The sequence below is a fragment of the Phyllopteryx taeniolatus genome, chromosome 5, assembly GCF_024500385.1.
Source record: "Phyllopteryx taeniolatus isolate TA_2022b chromosome 5, UOR_Ptae_1.2, whole genome shotgun sequence".
Taxonomy (NCBI): Eukaryota; Metazoa; Chordata; class Actinopteri; order Syngnathiformes; family Syngnathidae; genus Phyllopteryx; species Phyllopteryx taeniolatus.
Genome location: NC_084506.1, coordinates 22,843,479 through 22,862,255, shown reverse-complemented (window position 1 = coordinate 22,862,255; position 18,777 = coordinate 22,843,479). Strand labels below are relative to the sequence as shown.

At 39.8% G+C, this 18,777-nt stretch overlaps 3 protein-coding genes across 4 annotated transcripts in view; 1 reads left to right on the top strand and 2 right to left on the bottom strand.

The window, feature by feature from the left end:
- Positions 1–3,706, bottom strand: part of poc1b (POC1 centriolar protein B) — a 42,592-nt gene extending 38,886 nt beyond the window's left edge. Inside the window, exons 1-3 of the mRNA XM_061773869.1 lie at positions 3,240–3,706; positions 2,940–3,024; positions 264–435 (exon numbers count right to left, since the gene is read on the bottom strand). Coding sequence (XP_061629853.1) covers positions 264–435; positions 2,940–3,024; positions 3,240–3,275 — 293 coding nt within the window. The 5' untranslated portion in view covers positions 3,276–3,706. The remainder of the gene's footprint in view (positions 1–263; positions 436–2,939; positions 3,025–3,239) is intronic.
- A 383-nt stretch (positions 3,707–4,089) lies between these two features.
- On the top strand, positions 4,090–10,685 carry cep41 (centrosomal protein 41). 2 transcript variants are annotated; one of them, XM_061773870.1, is made up of 11 exons: positions 4,090–4,779; positions 5,054–5,117; positions 5,211–5,258; positions 5,328–5,389; positions 5,594–5,663; positions 5,738–5,870; positions 6,879–7,039; positions 7,843–7,910; positions 8,024–8,138; positions 8,225–8,440; positions 9,952–10,685. In XM_061773870.1, exons 1-11 carry the CDS (start codon positions 4,747–4,749, stop codon positions 10,083–10,085), a joined length of 1,104 nt encoding a protein of 367 aa, XP_061629854.1. In that variant the 5' UTR covers positions 4,090–4,746; the 3' UTR covers positions 10,086–10,685. The 2 variants fall into 2 exon arrangements, with proteins under 2 accessions (XP_061629854.1, XP_061629855.1); XM_061773871.1 differs by lacking the exon at positions 5,211–5,258.
- Positions 10,686–11,445: 760 nt separating this feature from the next.
- Positions 11,446–18,004, bottom strand: cpa5 (carboxypeptidase A5). The gene is made up of 12 exons (XM_061773868.1): positions 17,882–18,004; positions 16,596–16,871; positions 15,510–15,588; positions 15,279–15,413; positions 14,558–14,662; positions 14,379–14,480; positions 13,431–13,532; positions 13,229–13,339; positions 13,069–13,159; positions 12,297–12,496; positions 12,137–12,221; positions 11,446–11,699 (listed from the first exon to the last, which is right to left on the bottom strand). The coding sequence occupies exons 2-12, from the start codon at positions 16,658–16,660 to the stop codon at positions 11,512–11,514; spliced, it is 1,263 nt and encodes a 420-aa protein (XP_061629852.1). The 5' UTR covers positions 16,661–16,871; positions 17,882–18,004; the 3' UTR covers positions 11,446–11,511.
- Positions 18,005–18,777: the final 773 nt, after the last annotated feature.

The window sequence follows — 18,777 nt, the reverse complement described above, 5'->3', positions numbered from 1 at the left end:
GATGCTCACTACTTTTAAAATCGCACCAGAATACATAAAGATTTTTGGAACTGTTAAAATTCCCAGATTCCACGCAACATTACTACTTTTTTGCCCTTCTTTCACTAATAATGAATCAATCCAGGAAAATTAGTAGAATGCACTCCTAGAAAAGGTTCAATAAGAAAAATGCAAATTTACACAATTAATTTTTTTTCCCCCCCGTGTGCCAAGGTGGGAATGTGAAAGTTCAAAATGGACTTTACAGGTTTTAAGCAACTTACATGGACGGCTTCCACAGTCGCACCATCCTGTCCTTGGATGAGGTCGCCACCAGGTTACCCACAGGGCAGAACTGCACGGCAGTGACGGTGTCTTGATGGTTGACGAAGCGCAAGGACCTCCCCTTAGCCGCCAGGTTCCAGATCATCAGGCTGTTATCAACGGAGCCCGATGCTGACGAAGGAAGGAAACTTCATGAGCATTGTCATGCAAGATATCAGCGAATCACTTCAGCTCACAATTTAAATTTAACAAAAAATTCAAAGTAAAATTCCTCAAAATTAATAAATGTTATTGATTGAGTATACTGACCAGGATAGTTTTATTTTCATATCCCTTCTTTTTAACTTTTTATTTCTAACAGGAATTCAATCCGCCCAAGAAAACTATAACTGCGAGGCTGCTGTGAGCAGCAGACTGAGTATGCATGATATGAGTGTGTGTGTGCGCACACGGCAATGATTGACACACTCTTCTGTCATGCTTTCTGCCACAACAGTCTCTGACTGGCTGTTCCTGTCACGGCGGGACAAGTTTTAAAATAATAATTAAAATTAAATTAGCCGGCACGGTGCACGACTGGTTAGCACATCTGCCTCACAGTTCTGAGGACTGGGGTTCAAATCCCGGCTCCGCCTGTCTGGAGTTTGCATGTTCTGCCCGTGCCTGGGTGGGTTTTCTCCGGGACCTCCGGTTTCCTCCCACATCCCAAAAACATGCGTGGTAGGTTGAGTGAAGACTCTAGATTGCCCGTAGGTGTGAATGTGAGTGCGAATGGTTGTTTGTTTCTATGTGCCCTGCGATTGGCTGGCGACCGGTTCAGGGTGTACCCCGCCTCTCGCCCGAAGATAGCTGGGATAGGCTCTGGCAACCCACGACCCTCATGAGGATAAGCGGTGAAAGAAAATGGATGGATGGATGGATGGATGAAAATGAAATTAAAAGCATAAGATGGGGCCAGAGAAGGATGATTATTCAAAAGAGCATTTTAACAATATTCTGTCAGGTCACACACCTGACGTAGGGCTGCACGATATATTGTTTGATCATCATCATCGCGATGTGTGGATACGCAATAGTTACACTGCAAAGTCCTGTAATGTTGGAGGAAAAAGAACTCAACATGCACAGTGTGCATCATTCCAGAAATAACAATTGGACTGTGAATAGATGAACAAATAGTGAAACACTCTCCAAACAGGAGGCAAAACGTTCATGCTTCAAGTTGTTTGTCCCTCCCAGCTGTAGTTTACTGTAAAACTGTTACATAAAACAAATAATTAGACAACTAATGTCCAATAACGTAAGTGCTAGCATACAGTGATAAGGAAACCTAGACATGCTAATAAAATTATCAGTGTTGTTACGGTTTGAACTGTCCCTTCTTCACGGAGAGCTTGAGGTAATGTTCACATACTTATAATACAGTTAGCAAGCAGGCAACATAACATAACATGTGTTAATTTTGGCTTTGCGGGCCCAAGTTGTTGGTCGTGGATTATGATACACTACATGGAGTTTTGTCGTTTTTGACAAAATATGTCAGGCCTGATCTGGGAAATCAGCCAAGATAGCAAATCACGGCAATAATGGGGCTAAAATACTGTAGTCTCATCCAGGCACAAGGTGCACACAGCAGTGTATGTTGTTTAAAATAATGCACTCAAATAATGTACCCCCACATACTGGAATTTCGGCACCCACGCATTCACCTATTTGATGATTTGTTTTCTCTAATTTCTTTTCTTTTCTTTTTTTTTTAAATGTCAATTATTAGAATTTTTTTTCTTTTGGGGGACGAGGGGGTTTGGGAACCAACCCCGAAAACGCTTATTGATGGTTTATCCCCGCTTAGTCAAGAATTTGGGGGTTTAAAAAAAACTAAACATTTTTACAGTGCAATTATAATGGCTATCCCACGCGAATATCAAGAGTCCACTGTAGGTTAAAACATACTGCATGTGTAAAATTACAGATTAATTAAAAACAAATGAATAGTGTTAGGAATGTGCTAATATACATACAGTATAACTGTGCATGAAAATAAATGATTTTAACTTCATGTCTGGCTGGATACTAACCTGCTCAATACTACACTGCATTTAAATAGCGGTAGACACAAATAACTCAGTATACTTCTGTGCTCTTTTGAGCATAGTTTATTTTCGATTGAAGCTATTATAAATTGTCCAAAAAATACATCGAGGGAAAAAGAAAAATGTCTGCTGGTTTTTACATGTACCGAGTATGTTATCCCGTATTTTTGAAGATCGCAATGTATATCGCAGGGTTACAAAAACAAATTGCAGTGTCATCTTTTTCAAATATCGTACAGCCTTAGCAAAGTGTTTTTTGTTGTTGTTGTTTTTTTTTTAACTGCAAACTCCCTCTTCAAGGATTGTGTTAATATACATGTTTTGACATAATGGACATTTGTTTCCAATACGAAATGCTTATTTTCACATTATATGTATTTTTTCCCCATTTCTGTTTTAAGTTGATGAAAGTTAAAAAAAAAAAAAAAGTTTAGAGTTTGTTTGAATAATGTCCTTGACATTTACTTTTTTATAAGCAGAGAGGAAGTTTTTTTTTATTTTTTTATTATTTTAAGGCCACATCCCTCAGCTCTTTTACTAGGTGAATTTTTACCAATAAAATCCATAAACACGGTTGCTTACCAAGTAGTTTGGAGTTTGGACTGAAATGCACGCAGGTGACGGCGTCCTTGTGGCCCTTGAACAGTCTCTCCATGCTGGGGTCATTCTGTCGTGACAACAGAGACGTACTTTAATATTTTTTCACTTATGTTTGACGTCCTAAGCTCAAAAATTGCTGATAACAAATACAGGAAGTTGGGAGAAAACGTAGCAAATCCTCTTAGCAGACATAAAACGCTTACTCGGCTCCTATTAGCACACACGACTACTTCTTCGCGAGTCTTATTCGTCCCCCCCCCCCAAAAAAAAACTTTTACTCACCAGCACCGAGGCCATAGTGGGTGTTTTTTGCGTCATTCGATGCTAAAGTTAACCGAATTGAACGTTTCCTCCATTACACTCAAACGCAGCGCCTTGGGGAAAGCATCCAGACCCGAGAAGTCAAGCACGGATATAATGATGACCAACCTCACTAACTCCAGTCGACTATCTACAAACTACATAATGTTTTCACTTGTGCATTTTCGGAAGACATTCTGTATGGTGCTAAGTGCTCAAGCGAAACCAGTATCAGGGAAAGAAATGAAATATCAGCTCCGTTCGTGGAAAAAAAAGAGAAAACACAATTAAGTCTCGTCAACTGACATGTATGTTGGTAATTGGTATGGTGAATGAATGACGACATGATGTGTTATCCAGCTAAAAAACGAGTGAAAGTGATGTAGTCCCCTCGTCATCTTAGCCATGACGTATGGCGTCCTTCCTGCCCCTTCGTAACCATGCCGACTTTGCAGTGTCGATGTCTGCGATTGGCTCCGAGGGTTGAATTTGTCCAATCAGCGCGTCCATTGATGGGACTTCGCCGTTTCCTATCGCCTGTTGAAGTTGGCTTCATTTTAATCATACACACCGGCTAAATTGTTCATAGCGAAAAATGACATGTATGTAGATAATTGGAACATTTTAATGAATGACGACATGAGTTGTTATCCAGCTAAAAACAGATACAAATGGCGTATTGCTCATGTCACCGGAGCCATGAAATCAGCGTCTTCCCGATGCTTAGCAACCACACAGACCAATCGTGTCTTTAGGTGCAGTGTCGACGTCTACGATTGGCTCAGAAAGTTAGATACTGTCCAATCGGCGCGTCGATTGATGAGCCCTCGCTCATTTAATTCGCCTATTGAAGTTGGGTAAATATTGTTGCTTTATGGTTTATAATTAGGTAGTAATGTGCCATTGTGTCATTTTATACATTTTCATCCGGTTTTATTATTATTCAAAATAGATTTGCTCGGTGTGTTGAGAGGTGGTGACTATGGGGGATACTATATAATATGATATATTTGACTACTTCATGGTTTATCGGTGTACTTGTAACAAGCAGCCTCCCAGGTAGCTAAGCTAACTTGCTAACATGATATCCCAAATGGAGACGTACGACCTTGACGCTAAAATCTCGCTAGCGTGACGTCCCGAAGTTGGACACGTACGGCATTGATGTAATGATTATGATGATGTAAAGGCTGCTGTTGTCACACCGATGCTCGGACAATTGCCTTAAGCTATTGCCTTACAAACGCGTCTACTCGTCGTGTCGCCGACATCCGTCTTGTGTGCAGACGATCGATTAGTTGGCTCTGCGCATGTTTGGAGAGGCTACTGGAGGAAAATATTGAGGGGGGGAAGGAACTGGTTTAACTTAAAATAATTGGCTTGGGAACCAACCTCGCTCATGAGTTACAAAGTTTCTTCAAGATTTGAACATTTTGTACAACATTTAAGCGTGAAAACGACGCGTTTGGTGTGGAGGCTCTGGTGAAAGATGTCGCTCTACAGGGGCATCGGCGGCGATCAGGTAATTTCTGTTTAAATAATTGTTTTTTACGCATTTATTTGACACTAATGTGGCGTTTATTTTGTGTGTATATTGACGTTGTAGCACAGACTGGTCAGCTAACGCAAACGGAACAACGCCAGCTAGCTGATAGCTGTAGCTTGGAGTTCTGTTGCTATGGCAACCGCAAAGCGCATGCTAACTATGCTGACAAACTGCATTTAAATGACAAAACCTCCCCTTTTTATTTTGTTCCCTAATGAATAAACTCGTCTTGACTGTCCTCGCATCACAGTACATGAGGAAACGGATACCAAAGAATGCCAAGTATCAGCACATCAAAACAAAACTGGACACAGGTAGGCCCGGGTTACTAATATTTATGTTTAATACAGCTCATTAAGCATCAATTTGCATGTGACGTGTTTGTGCGATGTCCCTTAAAAAAACAGGAGTTAGCCTCACCAAGTATTTGGAGCGCCTGGAGGAGATTAAACAACGTGAGGTCAGCAAGTGTCTTGTTTGATACATTACTAAATAAATGACTGATTTAATATCTTTTTTTTCAGACTACAAGTTCAACAAAGGTGAAATCTTCAAGCGTTTTAAAGTGACGACATTTGCAGAGTTGGTGAGATATTTTTACATTCCTACTTCAAGCGTAAAACAAAGGTAAACTCGATGAATTTTTGTTGTGACTTTTAGGGTCCAACTTAGCCCAGAAAACATCGGTGGAGCTCTGCATTTTATGACCCCATTTTTAACTTGCCAAATAAGTGCCAAAACAACTAGTAAGCTAAACACTGTTAATAATAAACCATGGATTCTGCCTCAGATACTTCAAGTGGCGTCAGTGTCGGACCTCAATGAATGTGTCAGCGGTGATTCGTTTCACTGCCTTCATGGTAAATAAAATACATAAGCAATTATGAGTTAATAGCCACTGTAAACTTGCTAACGTGTTAAATGTCTCAATCAGACGGCGGCAGCGGTGACGGCAGCAACATGATAGTGGCTAAAGATAAGTCGGATCACGCCAACGGCATGTTGGAGCCCGAGGATGCGGTGCAGGGTCAGAAACAAAGTCAGACCGTGAGGTCCACATTGCTAAGGTAATAACATGGTAAACAGCGTTCTTGTGTGGAGTATCGTTCAAAAATCAATAGGATGAGGCTTTCGCTGAATTTAAAAATAGATAATGATAATGGAAAAGGAAATACTTTACCGCTTTCCTCCACTATTCACAGGGGGATAGGGACTGACACCCCCAAAAGGTTTTTAATTGCTTATGGATGCCACAAGAGGGCGGCAAAGCACTACTTTCGTGTTAGACAGGACAATAGCCTAACTAAATGAAGCTCCTCTCACTTAAACCTAATTCTTTGGCGACAAGATTCCACAAGATGGCACCAAAAGCAATACTTTTACATTAGACACGGCTTTGGCCTGAGCACAAAAACGGCAAATAGGTGATTTTTCTTTTTTTTTCTTTTTCAAGATCTAACAGAGGATAGGTTAAAAAACAATCTGCAAATAGGTGAATCTGCGGGTAGCAAATCACAAATATGCAGCGAATATTGTATTTACTTAAAAAAATGAAAAACAATGCATGTGAAAATGTATGTGAAATAATTAAATTGACTTACATTTTTTAGCATTTATAAAAATAATTAACAAATGATGTAATGAGATAAATCATTAAAATATACATTTAAATTAATAAATACATTTTAATTAAACAAATTTATTTTTAAACCCTAGCGAGGATAAGCGGTACAGAAAATGGATGGATGGATGGATTTATCTTATAAATTAGGGAAACAGATATTAGAGGACTCTGTAAATTTTCAGGTGGGCCAGATTAAAGGACCCTAAAGTCCATATGTGGCAGCGGTCATACTTTTCCCAGCCTGCTATCGATGCTCACTGAGCTGAAGTCTCACGTGATTTACCAAACTCTTACGTCTGGACTCTGGACTCTTGAGTTATTTAGTGGCACTTTTGAGGGGTTTTTTTTCCCCAGAAAAGTACGCTTTAAGGAAGTTTGAAGACCATTGTGACAGGGGAACAGGTGTTGTAAAGAATTAATCAAAATGGTTGTGCTGTTGTTTCCCCGGTAGCGTGATCAACGGCGTTGGCGAGCTGAACATGAACAGTGACAAAATACAGGCGGCCTGCGCGCACACGGACATGGACATTGAGAAGCCTTACCCGGATTGTCCCTACCTGCTGCTGGACATGCGTGAGCGCGACCTCTACGACCAGTGCCACCTTATCACAGGTAGGTACTATTCCTCCTCCTAAAATAATAATGCATTTTTTGAAGGTGCCTTTCAGAGCACAAAAGTACACCGTACAATCTAACAATAAAATGAAGGGAGAAAACATTTTTAAAAACACAAAAAAAAACAACAATGGAAAAAATAGATTAGGGGGAGTATGAAAATCTGAACAGGTATGTATTGACTCAATAATTTTATGACAAAAAATAGATCAAATCAAAATCTCTGCTTTGAAGCTTCACAGGGATCATTTTTCCACACAGACTAATATCACTGCAGTCTCACACACCACTCCATGTAGAAGAAATACTGTAAATTGGGGCGATGGCGGCGAGACAGGAGGATAGCGTTCCTTTAACTGTCCAAAATTTGGGCTCATTTCACACTTACCAAGGAAGATAAAGTGCCAGCCATTTTCATTCACTGATGCCCACGTCACTCACCGGGCCAATCTCCACCTATTAAAGCCATCCACACTCATAAAGTCAGAGATACTACAGTAGAACATGAGAATGGTGACACTAAGTAGACAAGCTGCACTTCAAAGGCAGATGTAATTGTGTTTAATAATGCAAAATACAAATTTTCTCTGATTAATCGATGGGATAATTGGTAGAATACGCAATTCTAAAAATGTTCAATTGCTGCAGCCCAACTAAATACTCTGTAGGCCAAACTATCATCCCGAGTAATTTATATGGTGGCGATGGAAGTGTGCAGACAATGTGATGTTAATTTATGTGATCTTGAAATGAGAAGGTGATGTCAAGGATGACAACATCTTCGTCGTCTTCCCTTCCAGCTCACAGTTTTCCCATCGCAATGCTGTCTCAGACCATGAACCCCTATACCAAGGAAGTACTGGAATATGTATCCTTCTTTCACAATATTATACAACTTTATTGCTTTTCCTCCCCCTCATTACAAAAAAATGTAGTTGGGAACAGATGTGTGGTTTGATCTTTAACGGTGCGCATTTGTAGAAAAATGCCAAGGATAAGATCATCATCGTGTACGACGAGGACGAGCGCATCGCGAGCCAGGCAGCAACCAGCATGTGCCAGCGAGGATTCGAGAACCTCTTCCTGCTCAGCGGAGGTAAGTCGTCAACGGCATCCCCTCATCGCCACGACGACGACGACGTCACCGCCACAATAACGACGCCCGCTGTTGTCCTCTGCCAGGTCTCAAAGTGGTCGCTCAGAAGTTCCCCGAAGGCATGACGACGGGCCCCCTGCCTGCCTCCTGCCTGCCCGCCGCCGTGCCGTCCAAGTGGAGGAAGTGCGCCCCGCCGCCTCCTCCGCCATTGATGCAGGTGGCGGGGCGAAGATGGAGGTTCACCGCCGACGAGCTCGCCAGGATTGAAGGCCAGCTGGAGAATATCGCCATGATGAGCAGTAGTAAGAAACACTCGACAAGTGCCATGCCATACCATGATACCGTATCACGTTACAGACATCGCGTGATAATTGAGGAAGGAATACGCACATCCAAACATCAAAATGGTCATTTTCATTTACGGTTCGATTCTCTCCAATTAAGAGTCAATAAGATTCACTCGTGATTAACCCCAATTATAATATGATATATTTCACTGCAATATGATTTGATTATCTCTAATTACAATGCAATTCAAACATTAAACTTGTTAAATTGTAAATTGCAATTTGTGTATCTCCAATTAAGATATGTTAACATTCACTCACGTGATACAGGTCATCCCCAAATGTGATATACTTGACTGTAATGTGATTTAATTATTTCCGATTACGATGCAATTCCCCTGAATTATGATATAGTAGGATTCACTCTAATGAGAAGAAATAATTCACTCTAATGATACAACACAATTCCATCAAATTCTAATATTGTTCACCTTAACTACAATGCAAAATGATCCAATTACAATATGATTCACTCTAATAATGATGTGATCGGATGCACTGGAATTACAATGTTATACAAGTCACTCTATTTACAATGTAATCCACTCCAATTATTATACGATTTACTCAAATTACAATACGATTCACCGGATACAATTCATTCCAATTATGATGCGATATGGTTTAATCCCATTGTGATGTAATCCAATTGCAGTACGATATGATCAACTTTAGTTATTTATGATGCAAGATGATGCACTTGACACGACTCACTCTCCTTACAATACGATGCAATTCACGGGGTGTGATTTACATAATATGATGCACTCCAATTATGATACAATTCACACCAATTACAGTATGATTCAGTTGAGTTGCAATGCAACATGTATTCACTACTGTTTTCATACAATGAGTCACTGCAAGTATGATGCAAAATGTAACTACTCCCTCCATTTATGATACAATTCACTCGACTTATGAGCCGATATGATTCATTAAGAGTATGATACAATTCCAATTTACAGATTGAACATAATACGTTTCACACCAATTACGATACATTTCACTTCAATTACGATATGATCTGAGTTACTATAATTACGTTGGCGAAATGAACATTTTCCCTCCATTTATGATACAATTGGAATATGTTTCACTCCAGTTATGATGTGAAATTGCACGATTCACTCCAATTGAGATACTGTACGATACAATTGACTCCAAATACAATGTTACAATATGATACATTTCACTTCATTACAATATGATACGACTCCCTCCAATTTCTATACGATACAATTTGAGTCGCACCAGTGACAATACACTTCACTCCAATTACAAAACAATTCAGTTGATACGATAAACTCTATAAAAAATGTATTATTATTTTATTAAATTGGGTACAAAGTGAATAAGCAAAACTCCTATTTAATGAAATCATGACTATAAATAAATTAATTTATTTAAAAATGTCATATAAAATGTCTAATATTTTTGTGTGTGTGTGTGTGTGTGTGCTTGAGGTCGTACGTCCAGTCGCATGTCAACGTGCAGCAGTTTGTCCAAAGTGTCCGCCATCCGCAGCAACCGCCAGGCGTCCGCAGTGTCCTCTGTGGCCTCCAGGGACAGCGGACGAGTTCAGAGGCCTTGGAAGTGATAACATCACTAACTCCAACATTACCTCCCGATGCCCCTCTCTAGTAGTATTTCCTCCTTTCCTAACATTTGAATGTGTTTGCACATGAGTGTCTTTTGCACTCCAATGAAGGAGCTGTGGATCATGATGATGTTTTTCTCTATTTTTATTAATATTTAATGTGCAAAGCAAAAGCTGCACGAATGCTGTATTTTTGTGAAGCGCATCACAACACGTCTTAATGATCATTGCAAACTGAGTGATGTGTGTGTGTGTGTGTGCGTGTGTGTATTGCATCATGGGCGTCCCTCAGATCAGAAGTGACTTTTTTTCTTCTGACCTTTAAATAAATGTTGCAATTCTTAAGTGTGAGTCTGTTTGCCTATTTACTGAAAGTCCTGCAGGTAAATAAAAAGCTTGGTTAAGCTAATTATGAATAATATTCATTGAACATGTTTGTGTTATTGTTGTCATTGTGCACTGGTTGTACAACTGTTACCCAAATGTTCTTTTGTATCTACAAAACTACAAACATTGATGATATTACTTTAGACTTTATATCATTTTATAATTGATGTATAATTTTACATATAGTTCTATTAAATCTCTGATTTCGTTGAATTCTTTCACTTGTGTAATTTACATATTTATTTTCTTCATTGAATTCTCTATTTATATTCAATCTATTCCTTAATTGGGTTTTACTTTTTTGGACTGTATTTTAATGAGTTAAATTAAATTTTGTACTATAGTTTATAGAATTGGGAGGCACGGTGACCGACTGGTTAGCACATCTGCCTCAGTTCTGAGGACCGGTCTTCAAATCCTGGCTTCACCTGTGTAGAGTTTGCATGTTCTACCTGTGCCTGTGTGCGTTTTCTCCGGGCACTGCGGTTTCCTCCCACATCCCAAAAACATGAGTGGTAGGTTGATTGAAGACTAAATTGCCAATAAGTGTGAATTGTGTGTGCGAATGGTTGTTTCTGTGTGCCCTGCAATTGGCTGGTGACCAGTTCAGGGTGCACAGTGACTCTCGCCCGAAGATAGCTGGGATAGGCTCCAGCACGCCCGTGACCCAGGTGAGGATTAACGGTACAGAAAATGGATGGATGTATAGTATATACATATACATATATATAATGTATAGTTTATACATTATTTTTTTGTAATTTTATTTGTTTTAGTTTGTTATGCTCTATTGAATAGCATTTTCTTCAATATATTGAATCATAATTATGGTGAAATCGTACATTTTACTTAGTTTTTGTATTTTTTAATCAAATCTTTTAAAATTGTGTAAAGTGTTTTGTTTTAGATTTTATTCTGCTTTGTTATTTTCATTTTATTTAATCTAGACAAAAGTATAAAAAGTCCAAAAGAGTGCTTTTTCTGACTTGCTTTATTGGCTTTACTGACCTCCCTCCTCCCGTAGAGGGCGGCATGTGCCTCAGTAGAGGTTCTTGGAGGTGTGGTCCATGATGGCCATGAGGGCCAACCATGTTTCCCTGGCGGTGGGAACGATCTGGTTGGCGGGCAGCACGAAGCCATAGCGTCCTGTGTCGCGCAGCTCGAAGGTGAACGAGTACTTGATGCCCTGATTGTACGTCCAGTCGATAGTTCCACCGCTGGCCTGGTCTGGAACGCGGGACAGTGTTAAAAGGTAAGTGCAGACCTCAGGCAAGGCATGAAATTAAACCACCATCTAGCATCTTAACCACTAAAACTGTTGCTTTCTGTTAAATGGAGGAGTAAAGGTCCCATTTACAGTACACTGCTACGAATGTGGAATTTGGATCAGATCTGGATTTAACTTGGACTGACGTTTTCTGACTATCAGACACAAGTTAGCAGGTTTGTTGACCTTTTGTTATTTTGCTAATTGTTGATTACGCTCCTTTCCTTCCTTTTTAGTTCCAGAGGTACCTTGATTTATGAGTTTAATTTGTTCTGTGACCAAGCTAACTTGGTTCGCTGTGGATTATTTTTTAGTTAGTCAATTCACCATTTGTTCATTGACATGCCTGCCAAACTGATTGGTGGAGGTAATAGTGTAAAGCGTGAGAAGAACTCACAGATGGTGTTGATGATGCTTCCGTATCGGTACCGAGTGCGATAGAGAGAAGCCAGGTCTGTGATGGCCTTCTTGGCCAAATTGTGCTGCACAAACACAAACATAATCAATATGGAACATAACAAGGCATCAGCAATACGACATCTGGGTTGATCGTCTACCAGCTCAGACTGGTCCCTGACAGGCGTCCTGGTGTATCCGTATGGGTATAGCAGCATCTGCGAGTATGAGTGGATGGACACGAAGGACTTGATGTTCCCGTGAGACTTGACAAAGTTCACGATGGAGCTGACCTCCGACTCGGACTGCGCCCGCGGCCCACGGTATGTGTCTGAGCAAGGACTGCCGCTAGCACCGGGGCCTAAGGTAGGATGAAAAATAGTAATGTTTTACTGCTGTAGACAGAGTATGTCCAAGCTTTTGATATTACTTTTTACCCAATGTTGTAATATACCCTACCATCACTAACCTGATGTTACCCTTCTATCGCTAGTTAAAAATGTCCTGCATGGTGTTTGTAGATGTTCTGCCGTCAATGACTCTGTGTGTGTGTGTGCTTGCATCGCTGTGTGTGTAACAAAAAAGGAACGACAACGAACTAAGCATGAAAGCAACAAGCATGCAACAACCTAACAGAAGAACTGTATTACTAACTAAATGACAGAGGAACAAACAACTATCTCCATTTGTCAGTTAGCTTGTTCATTCATAACAAAGGAGCGAACAACTAATGTAATGCATGAAAAGTTGATAGGCTGTTGTAAAAAGGCTATGTTATGTTATGTTAAACTAATGAAAAAACAAACAACTGACCAACTAACTAGCTGAGGAACAAACAACTGACTAACTTAACTAACAAAGAAAGTTGGTTAGTCGGCTGCTACTGTGACAATGTAGATGATGTTGTCATTGTTGGTTACTGTAAGACGTTACCTCCAAAACCAGCATCCCAGTTCCTGTTGGGATCCACTCCCACACAGGAGGAACCAGGGTTGGGCTTCCTGGTCTTACGCCACATGCGGTTCTGGAAAAAAATCACAGCCGACATTCAAAAAAGTCTGGAGCGTAGTGGGTAATTGCAATGCGGACTCACATTACTGTGCGTGTAGTAGAAGCCGTCTGGGTTGGTGACGATCTCCAGGAAGATGTCCATCTTTTTGAGGATGGCAGTGAGGGCGGGATCGCGGCCATAGTCGTTGACGATCTGAAAACGACAAATCGTTGGAAAAAATTAAAAATTTAAAAAAACATAGCTGAAAAAGGATTCACGTAGAAGCTGAGCGTCACCGGATCACCTTCTTGGCAAACCAGGTGCCGCTAGCCTGAGTGACCCATTCACGGGAGTGGATGCCCGTGTCGATCCAGATGGCGGGACGGTTGCTTCCACCCGTGCTGAACTACGAACAAGAAAAGGGTTCAGTTCAATGTTGTTGTCAGGAAAATGCTCACATCATACTAACGAGCTAATGTAAGTAGATGGACAAAACTAAAGTTTTACAAAAGTTTTACTTCTTCCTACTGCTTTTCGAATACTGTACGTATACTTTAACTTTATTTTTATTTTATTTTTGTTTAAATCTTGTCTGTTCTGTTGTTTTTCTGTCACTTTCTCACATGTTCTCAATGAAGAATTCAATCAATCAAAAAACATATTTGTCTAAAATGCTTAGGTCACTAACTACAAACGAAAAAAGCGAACAAACAATTAACTTATTAACAAAAGAACAATAAATGGAGTGAACAAACGACTTACTAACGATGAAATGAACAAAGGTACGACTGACAAACAATTTCGAATGAAGCAACGGACAAGAAAAAATGGTTCTGGAAAAATCGGATCAGAACCAAGAGTCAATTAGTCAAACTAAGTATCTAACTAACTAACTGACTGACTGACAAATGAACCAAAACAAAACCAAGAGTGATGGTCCACCACTCAAACTAAGTAGCTGACTGGCTGGCTGGCTGACTGACCGACCGACTGACTGGATGAATGAAGGACCAACCAGTGGGCCAAAACAAACAAAAGAGGTCAAACTAAGACTTGACTGATTAAATAAACAGTGGACGAAAAGAGTCAGTTAGTCTAACTAACTCACTCACTCACTACCTAATGGACAAAAATGGAAACACAAGAAACTAATAGCTCTCTAACTAACTAACTAAAACTACCAAAATAATCCATCAGTCAAATTAGTTTAAGCATTGCAGGTTTCATGCGTCGGCGTGGCTAGCATTGTTACCTTAAGCACGTTGAGCGGACGCCGCTCATAGCTTTGACCAATCACCAGCTTGCTGACTAGTTTGGGATTCTCGGCCACCAGCATGTCCTGGAAACTGTATATCTGAAACCACCACAATAAGTTGAAGACAACAACCAGCAATCGGACACTCACGAACATAAAAGGGCAATGTGTAACACCTCGCTGATGCTGTGGTATCTAGAGAAGTCGAAGCTATCGGTGTTTCTGGGCTCGGCTTCACGAGCGAAGGCGTCCATCTCCTCCTGCTCCTCGTCCAGGATCATCTGAGGAACAACAACAACTAGCATGTCAATCACTACAGTGCAGACCAAGGCCAAACGATCCTTAACAGGTCCTACTGACAGGCTGAATGATAGTCTTGCACTCAATTCCTGTTGTTCAGCAGTAACGAATCAACAACAATTACAAACACACGACGGAATAAATGAGGGATTAGCTAAATAGAGATGAAAGGAATTACTAACAAAATTGTATGAACAAACAACAAACCACTAACAAACTAATGACAGAATGAACGACCAACTAACAAACTAACTCACTAAGAACCTAAGGACAAACAGCTGCCAAACTAATCTATCAACATCTAACCAACAAATAAACAACTAAAAAAACGCTAAAGATTGAATGAACAACAAACAAACTAACTCACCACCAAACTAACGAAGGAATGCAAAAATAAGCGACTAACTTACAAAACACAGACGCTGAATGACTAGCTTACAACAATTAAACAATTGATTAACTAACATACAAAGGAATGCACAAGCCAGTAATGATTAAAGGAATGACCAAAAGAACTTAATTCACCAGAGGACTGAAGAAGAGCGACTAAAGAACCCAAACCAACTAATTAACTCGTGAATTGAAGGGTGTTCTGACCTGCAGGTCTTCAATCATGACGAAGTAGTCGATGTCGTTGCTGTCCAGGAAAAGTTTGACGGCCTCGAGACTCGCGAGGGGAACTCTGACGTCCACGTGAGCGTGCACGTCACTCGCCTCCTTCCAGAAATCCAGCTGACAAGCGCACATACACACACCAGATTATCAATACAGTACAATATTGATTGAAAAGGTGTGGTTTGATATTGCCTCCAGGGGATGCTGTCTCACCCCATACTCCTCCAAGTCCTCCATTTGCTTCAGAAGAGAGAGCTGTTCATCTTTCGCCACCATGCGAAGAACCTGGTGTCTTTGAATGCAACACACAAAGTTTTAAACCTTTCTACACAACCACACAAAAAGATGTCTTGGAACACAACGCACATTGTTTAACAGTACACATTTTTACACTACAGTGCCAAGAACCTGATGTCTTTGAACACAACACGCGATGGTTTACATATTTTTAAACAACTATTTGAAGAACCTGATGTCTTTGAATACAGCATAGAATGATCTTTACGGAGAACATGATGAATGTGAACACAACACAAAATGATTTAGACAACTTTTTTTACACAGTGCCAAGAACTTGAAGACAACTTTTTACACAACACTGTGAAGAATGTAATGTCATCAAGCGCACACTTTAACCTGATATCTTTGAAGACAACAATCAAAGGTTATTTATACAATGCTTTTCATCCATAAAATGCAACAAAGTGCTTCAGATGGATTAAAATCACCCCCTCTTTCCACTCATGAACGAGGACACAGAGGTTACAAAATAATAATTTAATGACCTGAGGTTGGTTACAGAGCACCAGGTGAGAAAACAGCAACTCACACACTTTTCAACAGTGTGAAGAGCCTGATGTCTTTGAACGCGACATAAAAAGTGTCACAACTTTTAACACAACACCAGTAGGAAATAACTTTCTACATACGAGTGAGGAAAGACGTCTTTGGCATACAGTGTCAAAATAGACTCATTGGCCACTCACTTGTTACTTTAACTATGTACAGCAATATGAAGGGGTGAGGGCACACAAATGCCACGATTATGTTTTTCTCCCCAATGAAAGTACCCCAGACTTTTTATTTGTTTTAATTTTTTTTTATGGTATGGTCTCATCATCAACTTCATCGTTTCCATCTTAACGCATACTGCCAATTGCACAAGTAGCTGGTCCCTAAATTGATGTGGTCAGAAAAAAGTTTTTTTTTCCCAGTCCTTTTGTGGACAGTTCCACCTGGGCTTATGCTCTACTGAGTACAATGTGTACTATGTTTTTGTTTTGTTGGGCATCAACTCACCCCTCAAACGTCTCCTTGCCTAGCGCGGCGACGAGCAACGCGGCCAACACGAGCAAGACCCTCATTGTGACAGACCTCAAGAGTCCCTTCTGGGACCCCCTGCTCGCCCCTTTATGGAACCTCCGGGCTTGGCTTAACGCCACCTTGCTCAAGGGCAGGGAGGTGTTTTGGCAGCTGCTACGATTCCCACGCGACGCTGAAGGCCACCTGGAACTCTAACGTCCCACCTCTGCTTGATTTGGAACTCACACCACTCTTGACTCTTCAGATCTTAATCTGCCCATGGTCAGAAGCAAAGCAAAGCAAATTTATTTATATAGCGCATTTCCTACACACAGTAACTCAGTGTGCTTTACGTGATTAAAAGCATGTAAAAACAAAGAACGAAACAGCGTATAAACATTTAAAACAAAGAGAAAAAAAACAAAATAAAAGTACAATTAAAACAGGGTACAGTGCGAGAAATATCATTTAAAAGTGGAAATACTCTAAAAAGCATGAGAAAAAAGAGTTTTTAACATGGACTTAAAAACATTCACACTTGGGGCTGATGTCACTTCTTTTGGCAACTTATTCCATTTGTGTGCAGCATAATAGCTAAATGCTGCTTCACCATGTTTGCTTTGGATTCTGTGCTCCACTATTTGACCCGAGTCTGGGTTTATATTCCATGAGCTTTTCTTTCATGTATTCAGGACTTAAAACGTTTCGTGATTTATAGACTAGTAGCAGAACTTTAAAATCTATTCTAAAGCTGACTGGTAGTCAGTGTAAAGACTTTAGAATTGGAGTAATATGCTCTGACCTCTTTGTTCTGGTCAGAACCCGAGCTGCAGCATTCTGAATGAGCTACAGCTGTTTAAAATGTCAACAGTTGCATCGTCCTCTTTTTAGGTCTCAAAGTAAATTAAAAACTTCAATAACTAATACTAATAAGCATAATATGAATTAACATGTGCTCAATACTAATAAGCATAATAAAATGAACATGTGCTCCTCTGGGATAAAAATGTAACACACACACACTTGAATGGCACTCTTAAATATGAGTCACATCATTCTCCTGCGGGGAATGTGCAAATATCGGACACTCTTTTGACTCGGCAACATTTATTTTACTTTCAGAAAGAAAAAAACCTTTAGTATTGTTCAAAAGCTGCAGCTTTTTCTTATTTAAGGTAGCTGATAGCAAAGTAAAGGAATACAGGCGATCAAAACACCTGCTACGCTCTCACACAGACACAAACACACACACACACACTGACAGACATTGATGCCAGACGTACCTGCTTACTGAAGATGTCTGAAGACGTGTCCTCCTCTTCTGCCTTCTTGTCACAGTGAGACAGCATTGTCAAACAGAACTTCCTTTTTTATACATCAATTCGTATAGATTGCTGCATGCTCACTGTCACTTGTTTGCAAAACAACATAAATGTACGCAGCCTCTCACAAAACATCTGTCACTTGACACTGTCAACAAAGGTGTTAATACACAGGTGCCAAACTCAAATCCAGCCCACCAAATTATTTTATGTGGCCACCGAAAGCAAACAATATATGTTAACATCCATGATTCTTGCTAAAATCGGCATCAAAATTCCAAATAGTCATACGTAATGAATAACAACAGTGAGATATTGCAAGCATTCTCTTTTGTTACCAAACCCCTTGAACAATAGTTGAACTATTATCCTTGACTTCTGATTTCAAAATGAGTCAACCATCAATGTGTTGTTTATGGTAATAATATGATGAGGTGCTTAAACATTTCTAAGGTTTCACAGTCATAACATAATGCTTAAGATCATCAAACACATGTAACCCAAGTAAACATAAAATACTGTTTTTATATTGTGATGTTATTTATTAACTTATTTAATGCCAGCCATTATGGATTAAGGAAAAATCTATTCAAAGCTACTGTGTGAAAATGACCAATAACAGTGATTAGCCTCTTTTTTTATTTTTTATTTTTTTTTACACTTGAGGTTGTTACACAACAGTTAGGAATGTAAAAATTGTGAAAAACATGTTCGTCGAAGTTTATGACGGAGTTTTAAAAACAATGTTTTAGCGTTCTATTATTCAGTGTTCACCTTCTCTTTACACTTGTATGACAGTTGAAATGTGACTTAAAACGTTGACTGCAGTTATAAAAATGGGCTACTATACTCATGTA